The 17,784-nt window shown below is 45.9% G+C and overlaps 1 protein-coding gene and 1 long non-coding RNA gene across 2 annotated transcripts in view; one reads left to right on the forward strand and one right to left on the reverse strand.

The window, feature by feature from the left end:
- Nucleotides 1-236: 236 nt before the first annotated feature.
- RASGRP1 (RAS guanyl releasing protein 1) overlaps nt 237-17,784 on the forward strand; it is an 82,088-nt gene continuing 64,540 nt past the window's right edge. The window contains exons 1-2 of the mRNA XM_081113748.1: nt 237-468; nt 4,964-5,148. Coding sequence (XP_080969874.1) covers nt 434-468; nt 4,964-5,148 — 220 coding nt within the window. The 5' untranslated portion in view covers nt 237-433. The remainder of the gene's footprint in view (nt 469-4,963; nt 5,149-17,784) is intronic.
- LOC308535069 lies at nt 1,783-5,182 on the reverse strand. Its single transcript, XR_013997230.1, has 4 exons — nt 4,747-5,182; nt 4,434-4,605; nt 3,783-3,890; nt 1,783-2,383 (listed from the first exon to the last, which is right to left on the reverse strand). It is a non-coding gene; the product is annotated as an uncharacterized lncRNA (long non-coding RNA).

Genomic DNA, 17,784 nt, shown 5'->3' on the forward strand with positions numbered 1-17,784 from the left:
GCCCTCGCGCTCCCCTGGACCGCACCAGGGAGCGGTCGGGCTGGGAGAGGTAGATGGCTGGGGCCAAAGGCGAGGGCTGGGAGAGGTGCTGGCCTCCGGGCACAGCCCAGGACCGGGGGCAGGATTCAGAAAAGAGCCGCGGCCGCCGCACAGTTCCTACAGCTGATAACATCAGTGGGCGTGTCAGGCGGTGCCGGGGAGAGAGTGCGCGCGCCGGGGACGGCGGGAGGGCGCGCGCACAAAGTTTGTGCCTGCGGGTGCGCGTCGGGCGGGCTCGCCCGGCTCCCAGAGCAGCGGGTGGGCGGCCCGAGGGCGGAGAGGCCCGGGGCGAAGGGCCGCGCTGGCAGCGGCAGCGGCCGTGGCGAGGCGATGCGCCCCGCCGAGCCCGTCCCGCCGCGCTAGGTGAAACGTCTCCACGAGCGCGGCCGCGGCCATGGGCACCCTGGGCAAGGCGAGAGAGGCTCCGCGGTGAGTAGGGGCCCAGGCCCTCGGGGGCGCCAACGTCCTTCATCGGGGCGGGGGCCGGGGTGCGGGCAGCCTCCTGAGGCTCTCAGGGGTAGAATATGGGGCGGACGACACGGGAGTCTTCTCTAGGGGAAGTTGCCGGCGACTAATGGGGACGGCAGGCTGAGGTCTCGGCTGATGTCGGGGGAGATGCGCGCTGCGGAGACCAGCGCAAGGGACGGTCGCGCCTGGAGTGCCCAGCCCGTCGCACCGGAAAATGGGGAAGGGAGCTGGGTTGTGCGGCCAGAGTTCGTCCAGCAAGCTCCGGGATTGCAATGACCGGCCTCCTCCCCCCGCTCCTCGCTGCCACGCACCTGGGACTCCCACTCGCGGACTTTCCCGGACGCCCGCACCTGCCGGGGCTCCGGGCTCCGGGCGCGCCACCTGGCGGTCTCTGCCGGCCCTGCAAGTCTCGGGAGGACCCAGAAAGGCCAGCAGGGCTTGCAGCAAACAAGCAGAGGTCAGGGGACCATAGCCCCTGGGGGGGAACCTGTATTCCCCTCCACCCCACTGTGACTCTAGAGAGACGTTTTAGGAGGGTCTTGGGGTGCAGAATATGAAGAGTGACAGTGAGTGAAAAAGCTCTTATCAGGAGAAAGAGGCCTGGAAGTGCCAGGCAACTTTGAGTTTGTCCCCCAAAAGGCTGGAATGGGACAGCTGCCTAGACAGGGGCCTGCGCTCAGCGAAGGGCCGGGCACGTTGTGCACTTCCCACCTCCATCCACACGGACTCTGTGTGCCAGCGCCATGCCTAGAGGACGCAGGAAGCTTTGCCCTGCCGGACTTTCTAGAGCGAAAGGTCCTCGGCCCTGTATGCACCTCGCCCTTTATCACGGGGGGTCCGACACTGTACCCCGCACCAGATTGAGGGGAAGGGCCTCAGTACTTTAAATTGAGCCATTTTGGGGGAGCCATTTTGAACAGGACTGGAAGGAACCTCACTAGAAGCCAATAAAAGCCACTTTGCACTGCAAAGAAAGCCGTGGAAGTTTCCATAAAAAGTGACCTCCACTGAGGAAACCTGTGCCTGGAGAGGATTTCATTTGAACCAGTTCTGAGTTTTGACAGTGTCTTTCAGCAAACTTAATAGGGCCTTAGCCAATTTTGGCCTCAGAAACCACCTTAAGTTAATTTGTTTCTCTCGGGGATTTTTTTTTGTTTGTTTTGTGTTTTGTGTTCTTTTTAATTCACAAGGAAATGGTTACTGTCCTTTAAAGATATGCCTTTTAAGATTAGGGTCTATGTACTCTATGGATTACAACACCTTCAAGACCTGACTGCAGAGAAGTCTTTTATTAATCCTATGTACAGCCATTTCACCCGAAGAGGCAGTTTGGAAAGGTTTGTCACAAAGCAGCCAGTCAAGAAGCTGCACAGAAGAGCTGAGTTCCCCCAGGTCATGGTTCAGATAACCCCCCTCTCCCTAGACCTCTCAGGTCACAATTTGGTTTTTAGTAGTTCCTCTCCTCCCCGGTTTCTCATGCCCCAGCCCTCGAGTCTCTCTGGGCTCCATAGTTCCCAGGTTGCATTTTTCACTCACACACACACACACACACACACCAATGCTTCAAGCTTTTTCTTTCTACTTGAATCTACCCGAGTCCTTTTTAGTTCCGGTAAAAGCATCTCACCTTGTGAACCAAAGTGGTTTCTGCTACTGCTGACATGAGGAACCATCACTAGAATTAGAACCAGGGCAGTTTTCAGGGTCCTCAATGATCACTGCTACCAACTGAGAGAGAAAGTGGGATTTTCCTGTGTCCGCCAGCTGAGAGGCTGAGGGAGACACCTCCAGGCCTGAGGGAAGAGCTGTGTGTGGCGGCCCAGCCTCTGGTTGCAGATGCCTCTTCTCCAGGCGTCAGGGAGAGGTACTGGAAGGCCTAAGAGAAAAAGAGGCTGTACTGAGAAGGACTGTATTGTTCTCTTTCCCAACTCTGCCTTGGGTGGAGACCTTAATGGTAAAAAGGCAGCCGCTCAGGCAGAAAGCTGACTAACCCCAACAGCAGGCAACCAGCCCCAGTTTGAGAGATTGTCAGTGCCTCCTGGAAGGGGAAGGTGCCCAGGTGGGGAGCAAGGCATGGGCACAGGCGGCCTGGCGTCTGCCTGTCTCTGCACTGGAGGCTGGTCCCCTTGCCCTTCTGATCCTGGACCCACACACATCTAGAGAAGGGCTTGGAGGATGTCCATGGAGAGCCCACGCAGCCTCTGCTGTGAGGACTGTTCCTGCCACCGGCAGGAGGAGGAGGGCCCCAGATTCAGCCTTTGTATCAGCAGCCATGATTTCAGAGGACCTTACTTTTGTCTTAGGTTGAGTTGACCTTTCAGCCTCTCGTGCTCATTCTGATGGAGTGAAACGCACATAGTTCCAGGCACAGCAACTCTTGATTAAGCCAATGGAGCCGGAGAGGCGCCCAGTACAAATCCCAGACCGAGCACATGGGGGTTGTACTTGACCAAGTCGTTTAGCCTCTTTGAGACGCAGTTTCAACATCACGGAATGGAGATAATGTCTCTCTGGGATGTAAGCTTTAAAAACCATGCAGATCCCCGGCACAGTACCTGCCATGTCGTAGGTTCTCAATTCATGGTGGCCACTATTATTTCCTCTCATTTTCAGGTGCTGATCTGCTCCTGGGGCTATCTTAGGCCCTGGGTAAAAATCAGTAGTGGCCAGAAGTCCTGTAACACCATCTTTCAGAAATCCCTGCCTCTGGTTAGTAGATTCCTAATAGCCAATGACTGGTTCAGTTTCACTGGGACCACCCTCGGTCGGAACGGAGCTCAGCAGCCACTGCCGGCCCAGCATCCTGTAGGGATTTTGAAATGCAGGGTGTTCCCTCCACAGGTCTGGCTGTGCACTGAATGGCCCCATCGTACAGTAGCCTTTTTCCACAGGCTGGTTTTCCAAATTCTGTGCATGCCCCAGTGTCTTATTTTGATTTCAGCACTTTTTTAGCCCCTTCTGGGTGAGATTTCTTGTCAGAGAAACTTTCCCCAACACTGCAGCTGCAGCTGGCTCTCCCTTCTCTGAGGACAGCACAGCCCTTCCCCTTGCCGCTCACAGGACACTTAGGCTTGATAGGGCTATCTTTCCTTGGTCTGGGTCTGATCCTCCAACTAGAGTTTTGTACTGAAAAACTTATAGATAGACGACCTTTAGACAACATCAGCTAACATGTAGTTAGTATGATGTACAGTTTACAGAGTGCCATCGCATAGACTGTCCTGCTGGTCTTCTCTGGCCCATCGCGATGTCTTACCCATGGAATAAGCACTTACTGATTAATGGGTGCCCTCCTGTGTTCAGCAAAAAACGTAGGGAGTTGCTAAAGTTATGGATCTGAGGTATATTTCTCTTTCCTTTTTTTCTTGTTTCCTCTTTGTAAACTGTGAAATAAGCAGGCACAGTGGGGAGAGAAGAGTTAACGATATGCTCAAAGAAGTTACAAGTAACAACACCCATCACTAGTGAACCTTCAGAGATGATGGAAACGTGCCTGTGTGTGTTGATGTTTTTTTAATGGAAGGGAAAACAAAATGCTTAATTAACCTTCATGTATCATTTTGCAAACAACGTGACTTATACTGAGAGGTCATGATCAAAGGTAAAGCTCTGTGAGAGTGGGCAGAGGTGACCTATAGGCACTCCTAAGCCTTTCCATATCCAGGCGTATTCTTTTGGATTCAGTTCTGGAATGAAGCTCTCATGAGCTCTGCTCCTCCACACCCCACCTCTTCCCCACCCACCAATAGGTAAGGATCCAAGTACAGACTTAATGGAATGGTGTTTAATGATAAAAATGACTCATAATGATTACTTGTATTATCAATCACGAAAGACAGAATCTTAAAACCCACCAAGATTTGTGAGAAAGGCAGGACTAGCTTAAAATCTAAATACCACCACCCTCACCCCTCACCCCTCCTCACCCCCTGCACACGGGTCCTCAGTCTTTGACTTTCCCCGCAAAGTCCTTAAAGATGTTTCCGAGGCCATCTGGGTTTCTGCAGCGTCTCGGGTGTTGTTCAAGATGAATGAGTTTAGCCAAAGATGAGACCACCTGAAACTCAATTCTTAAGACCCAAGTCAGTGGCCTCAAGGCTGAAATGAAAAAGTATTGCTAGGACCCAGGACTGCCATGGTAGCCCTGCCTCTGCCTCTCCCCTCAGGCAATGGAGACAACAGGGCAAAGCAATCCTAACCCCCAGAGGACAAGCCCTAGATGCAGCCCTGAAATCTCACCTTGTTATTTGCTTGGGAGATGTTTCTTTAACAGCCAACCAGTCCGTTTGGTGCATCTGCCAAGTGGGAGGGGTGTAGCTTCTATCAGCCCAACTCCCAGGATTAATTGTCTTATCTCTAGTCCTTCCTCTCTAATCTGCCTCCAGAGCGTGGAGCTGCCCCTGTGTTCGCCCCCTGGCCGCTCCGCTTGCACTCACTGCCTCCTCTCTTTCCCCAGGAAACCTTCTCATGGCTGCAGAGCTGCCCCTAAAGCAAAACTAGAGGCGAAGCCCGCCAGCAGCCCCTTCCCCTCCCATCCCAGCCTGGCCCAGATCACCCAGTTCCGAATGATGGTGTCTCTGGGACATTTGGCCAAAGGAGCCAGCCTGGACGATCTCATCGATAGCTGCATTCAATCCTTTGGTGAGTTGCCTACATGTATAAAAATCACTCTCTTACTTTGTTCTTCCTTAACAAGTGCTTCATAGAATAGCAACCTAGATTGCATTTTGGCTTTAAAAATAGCTTTTGAGCCTTTGAAATGTTGGAGAGGGTGCGCAGTGCCTGTGGCACATGACTGTGTGGGTGTATTAGGTCGTGATGAGAGGTGTGATTTAAAGTGAGAAAAGTTACCGAGGAGAGTTTGTATGTTTCTTCGGACGGAGGTTTTTCTCGTGACAAAAAAAATTATATAATGCTGTTGTGCGTCTGGTGCTCTGACTTTTTGTCCTTGTGTTCTTGGGGCACACAAAACCTAGGTTCCATGAGCAGACTCTATTATCAAACAGAAATGTGAAAGTCTTTGAATCATTTGAACAAAAAAGTCTTAATAATTCCCTTTCCAATCTGAATGGTCCTTACAGAGGAATAGGAAGGGATTGGGTAAAGCTGGCATTTCTGTGACTGGAAGATACTGATTAATAAGCATTGCAATGGGGGGTAAGAGGCCTGAGAAGCATACGGACTCACGTTGGCAGTGAATTACCTAAACGCTGCCCTCCGTCATCACCTGTAATCACTGTGAAGGGTGCACACCCTAGTGCAGCTGACAAGCAGTTATCGGCAAAGATGCCCTATTTTTTTAAAAATTTATAAGCACTGTCTTTCTCTTGGTTTTTATTTGTGAAATAGTGATGGAAAAGTACTAAACATTTTCTCCCTTCAAAAAAAGGAATGATTAAAATGCATGGAAAAGTCATAGGTTTCCCCTCTGTGTGCCCCCCCCCCCCCCCACCCCTTTGAGCCCCTCACCTCCCACCATGAGGCAGAGGAGCCGTAGTGGTTCAGCTCGCAAGCGCCTGCCCAGCCGGCACCAGGAGCCTCCGGGAGGTGGTCACATCCCAGGTAGCACGGCATGCAGATGCGCTGGAACTCAGAGCTGGGGTTCCTGGCCGGACTTGTTTAGTGCTTGGCCAGACCTTATTTCTAGAATTGGGATAGGCTTGACACCAGGAACACTCACTTAGTGCCTTTTATTACAACACTGAAAAGAATAGTTTTGATGATTTCAACACTGTTTAAAGCAAATGTTCTCAACTGTTAGTGCAGAATCACATGGAGGATTTTTTTTATAATACATTTGCTCCACCCCTCAAAGTTTCTGCTCCAATGGGCCTGGGGTGTGGCCCATAATTTACATTTCTAACAAGTTCCCAGGCGGCGATGCTGATGCAGCTGATCCAAACAGCCTGCTTTGCTTTTCAACCAGGAAAAGAGGGAGCATTTTTGTTGTTAGTTGGGCCTTAATTTTAATTAAATTTCTATTTATTTACACTTTAATTTTTCAGTCAGGGATGAAGTCGGGAGCAGAATGAATGGTTTTCTATTTCAAATTAACCTCCTTGGGAAACATGCGTGCGAGGGGAAGCACGAGGACACAGTGAAGCCTGGAGGAAGTGCCGCTGTGATAAGTTGTTACGTCGCCTCGCTCCCACTCTAATACGCGGCGGAGAGCCTCACAGGGGCCTGGCAGTCGCGGGGCACTGGCCTTTGGCAGGGCACTAAGCCTTCACGCACAAAGCTTTTTATTCTCTTTCCATTTCACTCTTGAGAAAACGGCGACCAGCAATGTATTTATCTATCATGCTTTCTTCCTCCCATGTCAGTCATGCAGCTGCTGGCTGATTATTAACCTTCAGATAATCATGACATCAACCTGAAAAGTACATGACTGATTCTGCAGTCCTTCCCTGAAAGAACCAAGCCCAGTCCACGGCCCTCAACAAGTAGTACATTGTTTTCTAGAATATGTTGAACTGGAAGATGTACCTTAAAATCCCATAGCTGTAAAAATCCCATAGAGCCTGAGCGTCTTTTATGCTTTATCAAGGAGCATTGAAGTCCCTGATTGTGACGCTGTGCTGGGCAGTGCACACGGAGAATGGCAGGGACTGAACCCCTGTCCCATTATTGGCGCTTAGAATACCTGAGATATACTCTGTTCAGAAAAAAAAAAGAAAAAGATATAAAACACAGGGCAGTCATACGCGAAGTGTAGGGAGAATAAATCCTTTATGCCATGTAGAGTTTGAGTCAGTTCACCTCCAAGGTGAGGACATAGATTCGGGAGAGCAGCCAGTGTTTGTTCAAACCCCTCTTGGGGCCGTGGGAATGTTTCAGGAAGGCAGGAAGGTTAAGATCTCAGGGCTTCTCGTATTATATTCTGCGGAGTTTCCTGCCACAGAATTTACATGAAAGGGGAAAAGAAGAAAATACACCGTATGTCTGGAGAGAACGGGAGACAGCACTTAGCCTGTGATTTTGAGTGGTTGGTTATCAGTTGACGTGTCTAGTTGGGGGAGGGGAGTGAGATTGAGCCGCAGAGGTAAGGGGGGGGGGGGGATGGGCAGCAGCAGAAGAGCTATGTCCTTGGGCTCCTACCTGTCGGCCTCCTCAGAGGCGATGGGAGAAGGGTGCAGAGTGAGGCTAATGTTTCTCCCTGCTTATTTCTCAGCCTTGGGTAGAAAAGTTGTTTCATAGGATAAAGTCATCTAGTTTAGCTTTGTGTTAATGAGTTTAAATACCATCTCAGTTTAATATTCATAAAATATGGAGGGGAATAGTACTGGAGGATTAGGGAAACCTGTTCTTATTTTCTGGTAATCTCTCACTTCAGACCTTGATATTGGCCACTTCTTCCAACGTGAAAAAAAAATTATTTTGAACATAAAGACTGACTAATGAGTTCATGTATGTTCTACTGCTTTCCCAGCCTCACTTGCATGCAGTTGCTCTGAGGGGTTTTGAATTGGCTAGAGCCGTGCTGTCTCATATGGTGGCCACTAGCCGCACATGGCTGTTTACATAGACAGTTCAATTAATTAATTATATCAGGTGTGAAATTTAGTTCCTATTTCAAATGCTCAACGGCCACAAGTGGTAGCTGCCTCTGGACAGAATAATAGAAAACTTCCCCTCATCGCAGGAAGTCTGTGGGGCACGCTGGGCAGGGTAGACGGCCGACTTGGAAGGGAAAAGCAACAGACAAATTTTCTGGAAACTGAGGGATTTGCATTTTCCTAGCATCTCTAGGTAAAGTCTGAGTACTCCCTGAGGCCTCGTGTGCACTTGGCAGTCTTTACTGGTGGCTCTGTCTTGAGTGATATTGGCCACTAGTTACCACCCACACTGTTCTCAGAGGAAGGACTTACTACAGTACTTCTAAGAATGAATGATCAGCCCTGGCCCGTTTGGCTCAGTGGGTAGAGGATCTGCCCGTGGACTGATGCGTCCTGGGTTTGATTCCGGTCAAGGGCACGTACCTCGGTTGTAGGCTCCATCTGTGTGTGCGGGAGACAACCCATCAATGTGTCTTTCTCACATCGATGTTTCTCTCTGTGTGTGTCTCTCTCTCACCCTCCCAGGCTCTCTAAAAATCAATGGAAAAATATCCTCTGGGTGATGATTAAATAAATAAATAAGTAAATAAATAATAAATAAATAAATAGTTAAAAAAGGAACGAGTGATCAGCACCCACAAAGTATGCGTCCTCATGCAGACCTCGAGCAAGCCTCCCAGGGTCACGTACAAGGTTACAGATTTGGGATTAGAAACTCAGAACCTTGAGTCAGTCCGTTGCTTTGCCACGAAGCAACCACCCCCACCTTCTGTTTCAATCACAGGCCATGCGTTACCTTCTCAGCGTATTATGGGGAGTTAATCCACTCTTCAGCTGAGCACAATGAGGCAAATCATCACAACCTGGAACATTGATGTCAGATGCGTGTGAGTCACACCCTCTGTTTCAGAGGTAGAAAAGACTGACAAAAGCATCTGGGCTTTTTAAAACGTTTTTCACTTCGTAGGAGGGCTGCCAGCATTGGGGACTGAGTGGAAGGCTTCAGACGTCCCAACTCCCAAAGCTCTTCTCTTGTCCTTTTCTGAAAGCAAGACAACTCCTGACAGCATCAGAAAGAAGGCTGCAAACACATCCCAGAAAGGGACCCTCCAGAGGCAGCTCTGCTGCTCTCCGCTGGGGTGTGGGAGGAAGCTGCAGGTCTTTGTCTTACCTGTCAGTGTAAGGGGGCAACGCAGCTTAGCCTACTATCTTACATTTAGAACTAGAGGCCCAATGCACAAATTTCGTGCAAGGGTAGGCCTTCGCAGCCCCAGCCACCTCCCTTGTAGCCCCGGCCACCTCGGCTGGCCCCCCAGCCCCAGCTTTGTCCAGAAGTTCGTTCCGCTGTTTGGCCGTTTGGTCAATTTGCATATTATGCTTTTATTATTATAGGTCAGTGATGGCAAACCTTTTGAGCTCGGCGTGTCAGCATTTTGAAAAACCCTAACTTAATTCTGGTGCCGTGTCACATATAGAAATTTTTTGATATTTGCAACCATAGTAAAACAAAGACTTATATTTTTGATATTTATTTTACATATTTAAATGCCATTTAACAAAGAAAAATCAACCAAAAAAATGAGTTCGCATGTCACCTCTGACACGCGTGTCATAGGTTCGCCATCACTGTTATAGATGTTGATTTTTTTTTTTTTTCTTGGCATCCCATATGTATTGATTTCTTTGAAACTCAAACCAACTCTGAAAAAGGCAGGTCAGCTATTATTGTCTCCATTGGACAAATGAGAACATAAATTGAGCCTCATGCCCCCAATCTAAGGAGAAAACATGCTACTCACGTGCTCCTTCCTCTGCCTCCAGCAGCCCCTTGGCCCCTGAGCTGAGGCAGGCTCAGGTCCCTCTCCTAGAACAGGTTCCCTTCGCTCAGCGGGAGCCCAGGGGCACACAGGGCAGGCCTGTGTCCTGGCCCCACATCCTCCCCCAGACTGGAAACTAAACTCCATGAAATATAAGAACTTTATGTTGGACCCCATCTTCATAACAGGTGTCTGCCTGAAATTTTCTCTTGAACAAAGTGTTAATTGATTAAAATTACCCTGTGCCTTATATTAATGCTATCCAAAGACCTCCCAAACTAGAAATACCCCAAAACTTTCAGGTATATTTCCCACACCATGGAGCAGCTGGATACTAAGGGTAAAACACTACACCTATTTTTAAAATTAGAGCCAAAGAAGGCAGACACTCACTTGGGACCACACACAGTTCCCTCCATGGCAAAGGGAAGGGTAGGAATTCCTCACCACTCTGCCACTTAGAGTCTGCACCAAAGCGATGTGCCCCTAGGCAGCAGGGGCACAAGACCAGAAGCCCAGGACTGTGATAGCCAAGAGCACTCGGACCCAAGAATGGGCAACTCCAGGCTACAAAGCCAAGTGTAGGATCAGCAAGGGGCTCACGCCTGGGCCACTGTTGATGACAGGCCCTCGCAGAGAAGACCACAGCTGATGAGTAGCGTCCTCACTGGAACGCCCAGTTGCTGAAAGCCATGGCCACAGGTTTCACATGTAAAGGATGGTCCTCCGGGCAGCGACTTCCTAAAGGCTTCCAGGCGTCAGAGCAGCTCGCAGACATGACTGTCCTTTTTGAAATTCATGGACTGAATTAATTAGCATTCTGTGATCAAGATGCTGTTTATCCCAAGGAGCCTCTTTGCTGCATCTTTGACAGGCTGGCAACACCCCATGCCCCGGGCTGGCATGTCTGCCTCTCATGGGTGTGAGTTACCGTGACTGCCATCCCTATGAAATGAGGAAATGGGAGCCCCCTTTACTCTCTCATCTGTGCTCTCCTGTAGGGAGGGAGGGTATTTATTGCCGACCTCCCACAGTAGTAGAGAACAGCGGCAGTCATAAAAATGCTTATGCATAAGGATGACAGTGTCTTGGGAATTCTGAGCACTGTAGTTCAGTAAGTCCATCCAGAGCGATGAGATGGACTGCTGAGAGAGAGACAGGCAGGCAGACAGATAGGTCTAGAGACCAACGGTTCTCAACCTGTGGGTCGCAAGCCCTTTGGGGGCCGAACGACCCTTTCACAGGGGTCGCCTAAGACCATCGGAAAACACATATATAATTACATATTGTTTTTGTGATTAATCACTATGCTTTAATTATGTTCAATTTGTAACAATGAAATTGGGGGTCACCACAACATAAGGAACTGTATTAAAGGGTCGCGGCATTAGGAAGGTTGAGAACCACTGGTGTAGACTGATGGTGGTTGGCTCTGTAGGCTGCTGGGCCTTTACCTGAATTGGTGCCATGAATATTTTTTTGCCTTTCAATTGATAGAAAATTGAAGCTTAGGGACATTAAGGAACCTATGGATAGTGGCCCAGCTCATTAGTGAGAGGGCCCTGAGATCTGAACCCGGTCATTTATGTCCCAGGCCCATGTTCTTCCCATTCTGCCAGAGGTTCTCCGCCCTTAACATGAACAGGAATCGGGGAGGAGGGTTCATCTTTCAGAGTCTTGAGGGTCCACTCCAGAGATTCCCACTCAGCCGGCAGTCACTGTGATTTTGATGGAGGTGACACACAAACTGATGGCACGCTTGCTTTTTGGACACCCTGGAGTATTTTCTTGGGCTTTCTAGGAAAACATGGAAAACTGAAGGGTACAAATCCTCTGAGAAGTGATAGAGCCGAGTAGGTTTTTCAACTATATGAACTAGAAAAGCACCTGGTGAGGCCAGCCACCCAGGTAATTCTAATGCAACCCCCTCCCCCAGATCTAAGTAGAGACAGCCCTGCCACTAAGCAGGTTTGCTACATTTGAAACGTCTTTCAGAGTTTCCTGCATTTCTATTCCTTCTCTACGACAGAAACTCCCTTCAAAACTGCCAGCCTGTTCATCTTTGGCCATGGAAATAAGTGGAATGCAGGGGTCTGTTATTACTGTGGTTTGGTCCTTTGCATTCAAAGGCAGCATTCCTGTTCTGCATTTCCACCTTCAAGTTTACTGTGGTTCTATAGAACCTTGCTCCCTAATGTAGGCCTGTCCCCCTTGGGTCCGGGGCCAAAAATAGTAACTTAGCTGGTTGGGAGGGGGGTGGGAGGAACGGGACTGGAGAGGCGCTTTTTATGAGAACTCCAAAAGTACCACTTTTCCAACAGATTTTTTAAGGCCATAGGTTGACGTGAAAGTTATAAAGTTCATGATGGAAACACATTAGGAAATAGTGTGACAGCAAAAGCTGTGTACTTGGTGATTGACAGAAACAGCAGTGGTTGGACAGTGAGACCACTGGAAAAGGTCCTCCGAAGTGGAAGCTACTCCCAGATCCACCTCCTCAGGTAGGACCTGCCCACCTGTGCCTGGAGCAGTTATAGCTGCTGGACTTGGTGACTAGTTCTGCAAATGGTTGGGGTCATCGTAGCTAGAGTGTTTGGGAAGGAAACAGCAGGGAGAGAGCAGGAGTGTAAGCAGGGCCAGCTTCAGGGGCACACCCTGTGCAGACATGCAGGCTCCCACACTTCGTTAAATACTGTCAGTCTTGAAACTCTTAACCTGCAAGAGCAGATTGCTAAATTTTCAGAAATTTTGCAAGCCAGTTGTTAAACACAGCCATAATTAAAAATTAAATTATAGCCTGGCCAGTATGGGTCAGTGGTTGAGCGTCAGCCCATGAACCAGGAGGTCATGGTTCAATTCTGAATCAGGGCACATGCCTGGGTTGTGGGCTCAACCCCATGTAGGGGGTGGGCAGGGCAACCAATAGATGTTTCTTTTCATCGATGTTTCTATCCCTCACCCTTCCTCTCTCTAAAATCAATTTTTAAAAAAAATTAAATTGTATAAACTTACAAGATAAATCCTCAAAACTCATCATTGCCTAATGTACTACCACATTTTACTGTCATCTAAGCTCTTGAGGTTGTCTATTGTTTCCATATGGTAGGAATGCTGTATAGTGGTAACCAATGGTATGCATATCTCTTCCCAGCTCCATTTTCAGTGAAGTGGTGCTAGTAGCTTGACATTGTCTCTGTTGGGAGTATTTACACCATGGAAATGGACAAGCACCACTAACCAGGGCTTCTTCTTACACCCGACCCCTGGAGAGGCCATTGTTGAGCATCACTTTGCCCAGCTGCAAGGGTGCTTACATAGCAAAGTTTTGAGGTGAGAAGGCAAGCTAAAACTGGAAATTTAATTTTGTATAACCTAATTAGGAGAAGGCAATATTTGCCATTGTTTTGCTCCTTTTATCTAGAATCTTATAAAACAACTCTCCATGTGTTCGTCAAAGAAAAGGAACATTATACCTTAAAGAAAAGGAAATCAAATATCCGTGAAATTGAAAATTTTTCTTAAAAAAGAGACAATGGAACTTCAAAACTCAAACTGAGATAATCATTCTGGAGTCAAAGTTATCACTCTGTAGGTTTTTTAAATTTTGTTTTGTCTTTGTCTTACATTTACCTCCTCTAAAAATTCTCCATGGCTTAACTATCCCTTATTTTTGACCGACCAACCCTCAATTTTGTGAACTTCTGTTCTTCATGTCTTACATGCTGCCGCTATTTGTTTCTGATTCCATCTGTTTAATCATTTGCCTTCATTTCATGCTACATGGTAACAGGGTCTATTGTATAACCAAGCTTTTGTTGAGTGTGTTTTCATAAGTTTGTTTGCTAACCGTATCTCCAATTTTGTAAACTATCTGTTCATATCGTTTGCCTATTTATCACATTATTATTAGGTGGTTGCAAAAGCTTTTTACCAAAAAGAAAAAAAAAAAAGCTTTTAACTCTTGGAATACCACATGCTTCAGGAATTTTTTTTTCTCATTTTCATTTCCATTTTTACATTGGTTTATATTGGGGATTTTAATGTACAGAAATTTTACATTTTCATGTAGTTAAATTTTCCATGTTTTCTGTTATCTTTTCCTTTATTAACTTGAAAAAATACCCCTATTCCAAAGATTTGGTGAATATTCCATTATTGTTTTCATCAATGTTTTATTAAATCTATTCTGTGATATACAGTAATTCTATAATCCACAGTGTGGCTGGTCAATAAAATTTTGTCAGTAAGTTTTTGCTGGAGAAAAAGAAGCCTTCAGATTTGTTTCGGAGATTGTCACTGGCTTGAAACCAGAGTGTTTACAGTCACTTTGTAACACAGAGCCTCCGTTTCATCTCCCTGTGGCACCGCTGAGATGCTTTCTGGACTGAAAATATCTGGGAGATGCTGTAATGAGGTCTTCATCATGATGTTGAGTGTGAATTTGAAGAAAGTCCTATAGGAATTTTTATATTTAAAGGAAGTACTTTTGATCTATTTTCAGAGCCAATATCCTTAAGGAGGAGACTTAGAAAACCAACCAAATTTAAATCCATTACTTCTAAATTATTAATATACACTGAGTCTATATTGTTATTACATAATTTTTTATTATGATAAAATGTACATAACATGAAATTGACCACTTAAATACATTTCTAAAACATTATTTTAGTAATAGTTAACTCTTGAGTATTTACTATGGACAACACAGTTTTCATATTAGTATATTTATTTGCATATTGTTATTTAATTCCCACTCTTTTATAAGTTTATGTATTTACAAAAATCTAATTGCAACTCTGCTCTTATATTTACTTTTTATTTTACTTTTGAATTTTTTTTATTTATTAACTCGAGGCCCAATACATGAAATTCGTGCAAGAGTAGGCCTTCCTTCCCCTGGCTGCTGGCACCGGCTTCCCTCTGACACCCTGACACCCGGGACCCAGGCTTTTCTCGCAGGCCCGGCTTCGTCCGGAAGGTTGTCCGGTCTAATTAGCATATTCTCTTATTATTATAGATTGGTTTGAGAGAGAGACACACACATTAATTTTTTCCACTTATTTATGCATTAACTTTAAAAATTATTCCTGCTCACTTTAGAAAACTTAGAAAATACAGACTAGCAAGAAAAGGAAATTGCAGTCATCTATTCTGCCACCAAGGGCAAGATAAGCAGTGTCAACATTGTTGGGAATACCTTCCTAGATTCCCTTCTGTGCATGTTGATATGTACTGTAATCACGTTAGCTTTTTTTATGGTAAAGTCACTGCAATTAACTCCACTTTCCATAATTCACATTTTAAACAATTATGCTCTTAAAATCAACATCAGTTTTTATAAATAGGTGTGCTAGCACAGAAAGTTGCTTATTCTAGCCTAAAATTGATTTAAAAAAAATAATTCTGCCTTAATCCTTTCAAATATGGGACATAAAAGTGACAGTTGCTTGGCAACTAAAATGATTCTAATGAGGAATTAAAAACATTACAAGAAGAGTAATTACTCATTTCTTTCTTTTCAAGGCCAAATGCTAAGCATGATAACCAGTGACTATAGTTATAATAAATGAAGAAAACAAAAAAGTGTTTCTATTAACTTAAAATTCTAGGTGTGGGCTTTTTTTTTTTTAATGAATGAGGGACGTTAGATGGGTTTTGTGGAAGAAAGCTTTGTTTTCAGAAACAATGAAAAAATCTTGTGTTCACTAACTTTCTAAGAGACTCAAGAAGTTGCAACTGCGAAAGATCAAAAACTCGAAGATGCTGCAGTTTGGCCCATCTGTGATTCTTGTGCAGAGGAGGAGAATTGGCGGCCAGTGGTGTGATCAGACCACATTGCCCACCTTGTTTTTTTCCAGACAGTGGCCCAGGGCCCTGGAGAAATTGCCAAGGTTCTCACCAAAATCTTCAGGCAGGAGATGCTACCAGGATGGAGCTTGGGTTGGGGGGACACCACCTATGAACTGAAATGGACAAAAGGAGTGGTGACGGGAGGTACTATTCCTGCCAGTTTTGTAGTGAAGGAGAGAATGGAATAACCAGAGTAGTGAGGCCATCAGTGATGAAGTCATCTGGGAATTTGGGGGGTGGAGGCGCAAAGGTAAATATTCCCGGCATCCTTTCACTGCCCTCTCTGAATTGCTGTCCAGGACTTGTACTGTCTTTTTAATCTTGTGAACAGCCCCATTTAAGGGGACACCCAGGGTATGTAGGAAGCCAGGAAATGTCCCCGCATTATCATTCATGAGTCTATCTTGTTAGAATATAATTACAGCCTATAGAGCATCCTTAAATCTGATGAGCAATTAATCATTTTGGTTAATTTCACATTCACTTAGTGAATGCCAAATACATAGGGGCATTTTCCTGCTTCCTTTTCCTCTTCCTCCCCAGTGCGTTGGCATCATGGGTTCCAGATGTACTCCATCCATACCTGCCTTGGCGGGTTCATCATTTACCTCCACTCCCAGGCAGTTCAGGCCACACAGTCACTCCGCTTCTGATGCACTGCTTCCCAGGAAATAGCCGGGGTGCCCCCGCTGCTGCTGCTGGGCTAGCCAGAGATGCACGGAGCACTTGGTCTCAGCGAATGACACTGGAATTCACTTGACTTGGGCATTGCGTTAAGCCCCAAAGAAAGCAGTATGCTGTGGTTCCCTGCCCCTCTGTCCCCAGTGGCTTAGAGTCCTGTTACCTGGTCAGCAACCGTAATCATCTACCTGAGGGGCATAGCTTCAGTGAACTGAGAAAGTGTGCCCTCCCAGTTGCAAGAAAGATGGAGGAGGAGACTCTCAACGATAAGAGACTTAAGGGACATTTCAACTTTTTAAAAAATTGAAATTTTAGAAAACTATATCATTAATTATAGGTATTTGGAAATCTGAATGCTGACTGGATATTTGGTATTAGGAATTACTATTGGTTTTGTTTTAGGCATTTTGTTTTAAAAAGTCCTTATTTTAAAATATATATAATGAAAGAGTTACTGATGAAATATCACATTTGGGATTTGCTTTATAATAATACTAGTAGCCTGGTGCATGAAATGTGTGCACATTAAAAGGGAATTAATTGCCCTAGCTGGTTTGGCTCAGTGGATAGAGCATCGGCCTGTGGACTCAAGGGTCCCAGGTTCAATTCTGGTCAAGGGCATGTACCTTGGTTGCGGGCACATCCCCAGTAGGAGGTGTGCAGGAGGCAGCTGATCGATGTTTCTCTCTCATCGATGTTTCTAACTCTCTATCCCTCTCCCTTTCTCTCTGTAAAAAAATCAATAAAATATATATATTTTTAAAAGGGAATTAGCAGAGATATTTTAATATTGCTATTTGCCCTTTCTCTATAATAGAAGTGTGAGAGATGAAAGGAAATTAGTAAAATGTATATGAAAATCATATATAAATTTATTAATAAATAAACAGTAACAAAAGGATATAACAACAACAGAGACATGATATAAAAACGACAAAAACATGATATGAAAACAACAAAAACATGATATAAAAACAACTGTGATGCAAACAATGACTGATAAAGTGATTAAACTTATTCTAATATCTCCCTGTACACCACATTAAGAGTGAAAACACTTTCAGAGTGCTTGACTAATTTTCCTTGTGATGAAGTACTTAGAACTTTAACTGTAACATCACATGCTCTTCAAACTTGAGAGAAAGCAACATATAACTGACCATGTGCAAAAACGGGTTCAGGTAGGAATATGCCTACTCTTTCTAGAGTTTGTTCTTGTGATTTATTAATAGTCATCACAAATGCTGGCATCACGGGAAACCGTCGTAGAATCAATTTAAATGGGAGGCCAGTGTCAGATGGGGACAAATTAATTCTTGGAATCAGAACAGCCTCTCCCTCTGCAGATCCTGTTAATACTTCAGCTTTGA

This window comes from Myotis nattereri, assembly GCF_964212035.1.
Source record: "Myotis nattereri genome assembly, chromosome: 1".
NCBI classification, from domain to species: Eukaryota; Metazoa; Chordata; class Mammalia; order Chiroptera; family Vespertilionidae; genus Myotis; species Myotis nattereri.